Here is a 10,437-nt window from a genome sequence, read left to right as displayed (position 1 = left end):
GATTTGAGCAAATCTTTTGAATACATTCGAGAGATATAAACCTTTTTGTTTGTGTGAAAGAAGTCTTCGATTTGTAACATTACCTCATGAAAAATGGTAGCGAAAAGTGTATTGATATTTTTGTCGAGAGTATTTGGGAAGGGTGGTGTCCTTTTGAAAATAGTTCTCACTCGGTGCCTCCTGATAAAATGTCAACCTATCAATGAGCTGCTCTCCTTGTTCTGAATGTTGAGAAGCCGGTTTGACGTGTACAATGACAATGACACCACCTGGTCCACAGAACTGACTCGATGTGAATAGTCGAGACTTACTTGTACACATGCACGCGCACACACACACACTGCATAGACAACATGTATATACCAAAACAATATCTTTTATTTGTAGTCCATCACCACAGCCCTGGTAGGCTATTCTGCACCAAAGCCAATGGAGAAACACATGACAAGCTTATACAATAGAGAAAAGAGAGGAAGTCAACTGGATGGTAAGCAGTACGTGTTTACATTTCTGTGTCTCACTCCGGACACCACACCTGCCTTACTAAATTTTACCAGATCTACCTAGCTCTAGTTCTATAATACCTGGCATACCTGCTGTGGCACATTCGGCCACTCCTGTCCCATTCTGCTGACCATCGGGGGATTATTGCTGTGGGAATGATTATTACCCAGAGTCAACAAGAGAGTCAAAACAAAACAGGAACACAACAGGAACAAGAAGAACACACTAGCACATCTGGGTATTAGCAATATTTTTCACGCTGGCGAAAAGTTGAGTCCTGAAAGTTTTGGAGCACAAAGTCGAATGTCATCCACAACTTGAAATGGACTGGAGATTATTGTGGTGCTGCAAAGCTGCCAGGATCCTCACACTTACTGTGTTGCTCTCAATGGTAAAAACAGAGAAAGAAGACGCTTTCTGCAGATGGTCCATGTTTGTGCTTTTTTTAATAATACTATTATCTTAATGAGGTCATAGTTTGGTTTGTTATACACTGGAGTTACAAAGGAAATTAAAATAGACTAAAATTTGAATAGCCCACCAATGGTAAACAGTACAGTATTTTTAGGGGGCATTCCTCCCCCAATGAAAGTTGGGTAAGAGGAGTTGAGAGGTCACTGATAGAATGCCTATACATACAGACACATACATACATACCACACAAACATACAATCTGTCAAGCACGCACACTCACGCTCACGTATATACTGTACAGAAACAGTCAAAACAATGGAGCGAGAGACAAGATGGATTTCCACTAAAGTCTTCACAAAGCACAAATTCTTCTTCTTCCTTTCTCTTGTTCCATACCACGTTCGTGACAAATTTGTTTTTTAAATTTGAAAAAAGTAGACATATACTGTAGCATCTCCACGCTGACTTTTAGTTAGGTTGATTCCTCTTTGATGTCGAAGTCATCTTTATAGTCAGATAATCAAAAAACACGAACAGTTTTTGCGAAATTGATGCACAACAATCCCATACATTCTGAAGTTCATGAGTCAAAATTCAATGTTCATGTGGCAAAAGTACTCCAATCTGGGCCTGTCTGAGTCTCCATTGGAACAGTTCCCACAGGACATTACTGGGTGACTGGTTAGCTCCATTCTGTTCATTTTCTGGGCACACCCTTTCTCATATTAAACTCCTTTATTTGAGTCCGTCAGCTCTCCGAATGCTCTCCACACGCCGTGATCTTTACTCCATCCTCACGTATTGTCCGAGAACATCCTAGATACAAGGTTTCTGTTGGATTAGAACATTCCAGGGCCCGGACTGAACCCCATGTCCATGTCACGTGGCCTCATCTGACCCCCCATCATCATTGTCTGCTGTGGGGGGCCCCCCATGCCCTGCAGTGACATCATCATGTTAGGTGAGCCGCCAGGGCCTGGGTGTGCCATTTGTCTCCCCTGCATCATCCCTCCTGGACCCCCGGGGGACATCATCCGGTGCTGGGGGCCCATCATGCCTTGGCCCATGAATCCCGGTGGCCGCATCGAATTGTGGCCAGGGTTGCCCATTGGCATGTCTTGGGGGCCCATTCCCCCACCAGGCCCCCCTGACATCCCCCCCATCCCCTGCATGGGCATCCCCATCCTCGGTGGACCATCGCCCATCATGCCCTGCATGGGAAAGCCAGAGGGGTGTGGTGGTTTGACCCCTGGGTTGTCTCCTCCACCTCGGGGGAAGTAAGACAGAGTCTGGCTGGGCTTCTCCGACGGGATTATCCTGGACAGGTCAAACTCAGGAATGCCAGAAGCTCCTGGCCGCATCACCTCATGAAGGTCTGCATCACTGAATCCACCTTGCATGTTGTTGAACTCGGGCCCACCGGGGGTGTTGGGCTTGCACATACCCCCATCACCCCCTGGCCCGTGAGGCATGTTTCCCATCCGTCCTCCCATAGGTCCTCCCTCTCCCTGGAATCCCATGGGATGGCCAGGGAAACCTTGGGGGACAGGACCATTGTGCGGGGAGAAAGGTCCTTGCTGGGAGGGTGACTGGGTGAGCGGGTATCCCTGGCTTCGGTGAGGGTAACCCATGCGTCCCTGGGGCATCATTTGAGGGTTCGCCATACCAGGGTCTTGGGGATTTGGTGGTATCATCATGCCATGAGGCATCATGCCTGGGCCCATATTAGGGGCATTGGGAGAGGGCATCTGTGGGGGCATACCATGGGAAAGAGGCTGGGATCCCATTGGATTCATACCCAGAGGGCTGAGGGCAGGCATGGGTCCAGCGTTTCCAGGTCCCATCATACGTGGATTACCTTGGTGATTCATTGCCATACCTGTAAGCCAAAAAGAAGTGTTTATACATCCAGTACAAGCAGTTGGAAAGCAGAGCAAAAGGAAGAACAGTGTAAGTATAGCCTAAGGTCAGAAGAAGTGAAACTACAAATTAGACAACAAACAGAAGGTATTTTAGATGTCTTACCGTTATTGTTGACTGAAGGCAGGTTAGGGGAGCGAGCCGGAGGCGAGTCATCATCAGAGCTGGCAACAGTCTTAATGGCATCATGGTAAAGTGGGGTGGAGCTGGGCATTGCAAACTTGGACATGCGTGACATCATGATGGAAAGAGGGTTCTGGGATAGTGTTGGTTCAGGAGGGATGGTGTACGGACTGCCAGACGGGACGTTGCCTGGGAGGGACATGGAGCCAGATGGAGCCCCAGATGAAGGAGGGGCTGAAGGAGGACCGTTACCACCTAGAGGACGACATGAAGACAAAGACATGATAAAACGTAGCAGTGGAAAGTGTTCATTCTCTGGATTATTGTATAAGTGATAACAGCAATATGATACTCCCTTACAATATATGTGGAGGCTTAATATGTTAATATGTGGCTTCTTAATTATGTGACCACAAGAGGGAGCCACTGGACCATAAGCTACCCAACCCCACCCTCATACAGATGTGTCAATTTGAGTGAGTAATGCACCTCATAATAGCCACCATATCACATAAATTATATTTCAGTTTTGTAGACTAATTCTGTTAACAGTTAGTCAGAGTCAAATGTTTGACATGTGACGTAAACAATCACGGAGCCCAGTAGCTGAAAAAGCATCTCAAAGAAAATTCCACAGCAAACCATTTACAAAAGAAATCCCATATCATCAACAAACTGAAAAAAAAAATAGTGAATCTGAAAAGATTCAATTGGGAATCCGAAACTGTAAAATGAAAAAAAGTATTTTTGATTTCAAAATTCATTTATGAAACCATAAAAAAAGAAAAAGAAAGATGTAAGGTTTTTGTTGGTTCATTTTCGATTTAAAAAAAAAATAATAATTAATTTTTTTTATGCTCAAGTCAAAAACAGGAAATGAAAAAACTAGCCACGGGCCAAATTTGGTTTTGATCTTTAATCTGTCTAATTTGTGTGATCAGGGAGTCACTGACTTCTTTGTGTGTTGCACAAAGAAGTCATGTGATAACATTGCAGCTAATACACTGGAGACATGGGGCTACCTGATTTAATGTAATGAGCATGAGCTTGAAAATGTATGGATTTGTTTTTCAATATAGTATTTTGGAAAAAGTAACATTAAAAGTGTTATAGCCTGTCTGAACAGATGTAAACTTGTACATGAAATAAGAAGTATAACATTGCCATGGATACAATAAGTTAAGACTAAAAGCGGCAACTTGAGAACAGTTTTATATTTACATTTTGTAAAATGAAGTCATTGGATGCACTGACCACTTTAATAATGAAGAAATCCTAAAAACTATTGGATTTTCAGGCAAGCGCTTTAGGTGTTCCTGTTCCTGCAATAGTCTGATGTACTTACCTCGTAATTATGTGAAAACTGTCTCATAATCAGGAGTAGGAATGAAAGTGTGCATGAGGATCTCATCATTACGACAGAGATATGTAAACATATGGGCTAAAAAAACTAGGCTCAATTTGTAGCACACAGCGAGTCCTGGGACGGGAACACTGCTGAACTTGTACATTTAAACAAATATAAAACGGTGCTCGTGTTGCTGCCCACAGTCTAACACACTGTATCAATGGCAATACTATACTTCTTGGTGCTAAAGTTAATATCTTTTGGCACAAGTGCAGACTTTTAATGTGACATTTTCCAAAACACTTTGCTGAAAAAAAGAAACACTTGTATTGATGTTGAAGCTCATATTAATTGCATTAAATCAGGTAGTGCCATCGGCCTCGAGTATTAGCTGCAAAGTTATCAAGTGCAACACATGAAGAAGTCTGGAACTTCCTGGTCACACAAATCAAACCGATAAATGATCGAATGCAATTTTGGTCCACGACCCGTTTTTTCATTTGATATTTTTGACTTTGAGCATAAAACTGAAAGAACAAAAAACAAAGCCTTATTTGTTTTTTGGGGCTGGTTTCATGAATGAATAGCAAAATAACACAAGTTGTTTTTTCGTTTCCCATTTTGAATTCCTAGTTTAATATGAAAAGAAGAAATGACATACTAGTTTTAAAAAAAAGACAAGGAATTAGATATTGAAAGATAAGGTAAAGGCAGAGGTGTGATGGACACAGGAAATTGTAGAAATACATACCTTGGTCCATGCCTCCCATCATGTTTGGTGAGGTGATACTGAGGGGAGGCTTTCCACCCTGAGGGGGAACTCCAGGACTCTGCATGGGTGGTTTTGGTGAGGAGGCCCATCCTGGAGAGGGGTTAGGAAGAGAAGGAGACCTCATATGAACAGGAGAGGCACCTGCTGATCCCATCATGGAGTGGGGAGACTTCATTGGTGCAGAAGCTGAGGGAGCTGGAGGAGCATTGGGGCCTGTGGGACCAGAGAGCATTCCAGCCAGCTGGGACGGTGTTTGAGGGGATTTAAGGTTTCCCGATGGAGAGCCCATCATGGGGGACTGCACTTGCCTCAGAGGAGGGGACTTAAGTGGGTTAACACTGGGAGAGTTCCCCCCTCCTGCTTGGACATTCAGATCCGCTGGCTTGCGGCCCCTCTGACCTTGTGCAGGACCGCCAGCAGACGGAAGATGATTAATACGGCCATTACCTCCTGTTGGTGTAGATCTGTGCTCTGGACCAAAGGCTTGGTCTACATGTGGACCCCTCATTCCTACAGGACCCCCAGGGAAGGGCCTGCCAGGCCCCATAGGAAAGTCTCCTGACTGTGACTGCTCAGGGAAGGGGGGACCCTGCATCGGCCTGCCTTGTGGGCCTATGTTCTCCATTGGAGGTCCTCCACTTCCTCTCATCCTCATGATCTCATCAGGACTCATATTCATGGGAGGATCTCGTAGTTTGGAAGGGTGCATATGAGGTATTGGCCCAGGGCCAGGCCCCATGCCAAACTCAGGCCCCATTTCCCTGCCCCCCATTCCTTGGAGCCTAGAGGATGGACTCATGGGACCATCACCGGGCATTCTGGGAAACATACCCATTCCATTACCAGGTTCCATTCCACCTCTTTGGTGCCCCATCATCCTTTGCATGTCCATCATCATCCCAGGAGGGAGGCCCTTCTCTCCACCCATTCCTTGGTGGAACATTGCTTCTTGGACTGACTGAGGGTTTGGGAAACGCTCACCTCGAGCCCCCGGACCGGGAAACATTCCCCCAGGTCCTCCGGGAAAGCCTCGTGCTTCTCCCATCCGTGGAGGCATGTCATCAGGCCAGCCCATTCCAGGCCTCGGGGGACCCTCCATCTCAGGATTCATCATACCGGAGAAGCCAGGCATCCTCTGCATATGTGGGGGCATACCCCTGGGGCCAGGGCCAGGGCCAGGACCCATGCCCATGCGCTCCGGGTAGGGTTCTGGTGGACCACCTGGTCCTCCCCACATCTCTCCTGGGCCCATCTGGTAGGGAGGTGGGGGTCCTCGCATCATACCACGTGGACCATGAGGATGCATCATCATGTCAGGCGGAAGTGGTCGGTGTTGCATTTCTTGTTTCTTCCTCTTCTCTTCATAAAACTCCTGCTGTAGCTTCAACCAAGCCACCTGTTCTGGGGTCATCTGATCTCCGTCTCCACAGCCAACTGGGCCTCCCATGTGTGGACCCATTTCATCTTGTGGAAATGGGGGCATGTCCCTGGGACCATGGGGTGGGCCAAAGGGTGGACCTTGTGGACGAGGTCCTCCTGGTCCACCAGGTGGTCCGAGGCTCTGCGACTGTGCCATCATAGCCTGTAGGGGGCCCTGCTCAGACCTCCGGGGTGCACCATCAGGGCCTCCATCATGGGGTCCACCATGAGACTGTGGGGGCCCAGCTTGTGGGGCATCACGGTCATCGGGGAAGAGCATGCGCTGAATATCTCTCAAAGTCTGCAGGGAGCGCTGGCGATGTTCCAACTGTTCTTGGGACAGACCCTCTGTGTTGGCCTCCATGTTCAACAGCTCCTGGGCCAGCTGCTGCTGTTGTTGCTGCTGTTGGGGGGTCAAACCTGCTACACCAGAACCTCCACCCTGCCCTCCTTCAACTGATGTTGGAGGGTTGAGGCCTGCCTCAGGTTGGGTGACAGGGGCCTGGTCGACTTGGGCTGTAGTGTTACTAGGGCTACTGCCAGGAATATTTTTGGATTCCATGCCTGCAGAGGAGGACCCCTCCTGCGGAAGAACACCGGTTTGGCTCCCTTGATTTGAAGGCTGTGGTGGGACTGGCTCTGCCATGCCAGGTAAGGACGGCTTGGATCCAGGCTGGTGGCTCTGATCCTGGGCATGGGGCGGAGGTTGCTGGGGAGGCTTGGAGTCATTTCGCAGGACGTTTGCTGCATTGTTCTTTAACAGAGAGGGGCAGAAACAGGATTAAGTCATCACACTCTCAAAAGGATGTTGTGCATGCTCTCTGCAATATGTTGGTGTATGTGAGCATATATGTGCCATAAAATGAGTGTGTGTGTCTTTACCAAGAGGAGGTGAGCTTTGTCCTTGCTGTTGGAGATGTTTTTCATGTGGAAGGCAATGATGTTTTCTGTATGGCCAGTAAGAACTGCATCAGCTGCCCTGAGGACAAGAAGGCAGACAGTCAGATATCACTCATCAGACACAATAGTATATGTGTGTGTGTGTATTTGAGAGATGGTGAGCCAGATGAATGAGTACTAGATAAGACCATGAAGGTAATGCCAAAGTCAACGGACTAAGCAAGCCACACACACACACACACACACACACACACACACACACACACACACACACACACACACACACACACACACACACACACACACACACACACACACACACACACAAAGCATGCACATTTTTGATCTCCAATTCCCAACAGTGTCAATCTAAGCCAAGCTTACAATGAGAAACACGCATGCTTGTGCAGATATACACAACATGACCGAGAAAGTTTGTGAAAGGAAGAGGGAAGGAAGCAAGTTTCTTAGAACCATACACATAAACAGCTGCAACAAACATCAAAGACATCAATAACCACTGATGACAGGGGCACAAAGACACACTTAAGGCAACTGACACTGTTGGCAATTCCATTTAATTTTGAACTGCAATTCAACAAAGGGTTTCGTTGTGGGTGTATGTTTTTCTTATGTAAAAAAAGTGCTGAGATGATGATTTAATTAGACTCTCCGAGCACATTAATAATTAAATTGTGGAGACAAACTTAAAACTATGAGTACATAATAATTCATCATAACTAAACAACAGTGAAAACTGCTATAAACGCCCAGCTTCCTTACTTGTTTGCCATCTCTGTGGTGAAGACATAAACAAGTTTGGAGCCTGGTTTCTGGCCACTAGCAGGTTCTGTTGTGGAGCCTTGGCCTCCCAGCGTATTGTGGGAGGGCGTGGAGGAGCGGCTGAGTCCAGCATTGGAGGTAGAATGTGTGACAGAGTCCTGGGGCTTCACATCGCTGGAGTTACAGTCTACGGGGAAACAACAAGGACGACAATGGGCTTTAGGAGCAGTGCAGGCTCATGGGAAATGTAGTTCTACTGAGGAACTGTCATGAAATCAAGTTGATCGGCGGAGGTGCTAGCACACACTTACTGAAGAATCCTTTGTCATCTTCGTCACTTTCTCCTCCAGAGCACCAGTCAGCTCCACTGTACGGCTGCCTCCTCTCTGCCACACACATCCTCTTCACCCTGCTACTATCTGTACCGACACACACACATCAGTGAGCTTTGGCTTATCAGTGTGAGTGACAATGAGGGACTGCAAAGCCTTTTTTTCCAGGTGTCCATTTGTTGCTTTCTCTTAGTGGATTGTGTTGCATACCGAAGGGAAAATAAATACAGAAGATAAATGTTCGGATAACACAGCAAACGTTATGGCGGTCCTTACCTTTCTCCTCACTGGTGGGTGTGCCACTCTCTGGCTGTTCAAATGACTCCACTGAGGTGCTTCTCTCCCTTTTGACTTTCACCTTGGAGCTTTGTCCAGAGGTCAGGCCCTGGCCGTTCTTCAGCCCCATTCCCCCTGCAACATTTTGAGCCCCTTTGGCACCCAGCGTCTTGGGGTCGCATGGTGAGGGCTGTGATTGGCTGCCCGTGCTTCCTGGCTTACCCTGATTGGGCATTTTAGAGTCCATCTGGGCGGCAGTGGAGGGGGACATGACAGGAGGTGATCGTACCATGGCCTCCGTCTTAGGTTTAGGGCTAAAGAAAAAAAAAAAAAAATCACAGGCAAAATTAATACATTTATACAATAGAGTCAGACACGTTTTCATTCATGAAAACAGTGCAAAACAATGGGTATATTATACATTTTAACACAACTGTCCACTCAAACCTGCCTCAGACGGAACATGAAATTCTATGGACTTCAAAATGTTGTTTTGTCTTGCTTCATGTATTTGTGAACTTGTCTCCAGTCATTAAACACATACAACAAGAGGGAAATGGGGCATATCAAGCAAAATGCCCAAAGCTTTAGGTTAGTTTATCCAGTAATCATACTCTGGAATTGGGCATAAACCAGGCAAGATGAGTGGTACAGACTGAGACAGCTGGCTATCTATGAGGTCTGCTATCCCCCAGCACCCAATTATAACAAGTTGTTCCCTTCTGTGGTACCCAGAAGTGGTGGTAGAAAGCGGACCGAGAGGAAAATGTGTTTTTTTTTGCCCTCCTTTTTTCCATCTGCAACCGCTAAACACAATGTCATTATGACATCCAACAGTTGGCATAGATGTCTTTAAATATAAGATTAGATTACTGGTATTGGGAATTCAGTGCACAAACTTAGACCTGGAACAGACTGCAGAGAAACAGGCCGTCTACAAATGACTGCTGCTCGCTAGTCATGAGAGCAGTTCAGTTCAGGCAGGCAGGACACATCCAACTGGCAGAGAACTCCCTTACCACACCCTAATCTCTTTCTCTGTCTCTCTTCCTCATACACACACAAAGAGACGCACACTTGTACAAGTAGCATGAAGCAAATGCCAACATGTCTAAAAAGTACAGCCACAGCGCAGCACACTTCATGTACGTACACACAGACACACAGCTAGTAGAGAAAGAAAGCAAAGCCAGAGTTTTGGCAGTCCAGACAGCCTTTTCCAGAGGCTCCAGATACATGAGTCAGCAGGGACACCTTCCAAGCACAGTGTACTCCCTGACCCTCGAACAGCTCTGGATCACACATCAAGTCCTTTCAGGTAAGCAATTAAAGCGGAGATGATCTGCATTACACCTGACTTACACATCATTTCCACACTGCGAAGATAAGGCAAAGTTATCAAGTTTCTTTCAACTTTGCTGAGGCTCAATTTCACTACTCATCACGCACCATGTGGACATATTTGGCAACAACTTGCAATGACTGCAATAATAATAATAATAATAAGTTCTCAGCTTTGGCCATTCCTGTAAGGAATATGCTCATTCTCCTGAAATTTACATGTTTTTTCCACCAAGTCCTCATTATACTTCCTCCCACATTACATGCATGTTCAATAATATTGCAAACTGTCTTTTGGTAATGAC

General features: G+C 46.5%; 1 protein-coding gene across 2 annotated transcripts in view; it reads right to left on the bottom strand.

Moving 5' to 3' along the window:
* Nucleotides 1–356: 356 nt before the first annotated feature.
* The window catches only part of bcl9 (BCL9 transcription coactivator), a 28,704-nt gene continuing 18,623 nt past the window's right edge, over nucleotides 357–10,437 (bottom strand). For both annotated transcript variants that reach the window (XM_069713582.1, XM_069713581.1), the window contains exons 4-10: nucleotides 8,792–9,105; nucleotides 8,495–8,602; nucleotides 8,184–8,370; nucleotides 7,383–7,479; nucleotides 5,061–7,254; nucleotides 2,944–3,216; nucleotides 357–2,797 (exon numbers count right to left, since the gene is read on the bottom strand). In XM_069713582.1, coding sequence (XP_069569683.1) covers nucleotides 1,758–2,797; nucleotides 2,944–3,216; nucleotides 5,061–7,254; nucleotides 7,383–7,479; nucleotides 8,184–8,370; nucleotides 8,495–8,602; nucleotides 8,792–9,105 — 4,213 coding nt within the window. In that variant the 3' untranslated portion in view covers nucleotides 357–1,757. The remainder of the gene's footprint in view (nucleotides 2,798–2,943; nucleotides 3,217–5,060; nucleotides 7,255–7,382; nucleotides 7,480–8,183; nucleotides 8,371–8,494; nucleotides 8,603–8,791; nucleotides 9,106–10,437) is intronic.

The sequence above is a fragment of the Brachyistius frenatus genome, unplaced genomic scaffold, assembly GCF_029030835.1.
Source record: "Brachyistius frenatus isolate BFR_SWC_R1_liver_20210118 unplaced genomic scaffold, ASM2903083v1 Contig_120, whole genome shotgun sequence".
Lineage (NCBI taxonomy): Eukaryota > Metazoa > Chordata > Actinopteri > Embiotocidae > Brachyistius > Brachyistius frenatus.
Note: the sequence above shows the minus strand (reverse complement) of the source record. Positions and strands in the feature narration are given on the sequence as shown.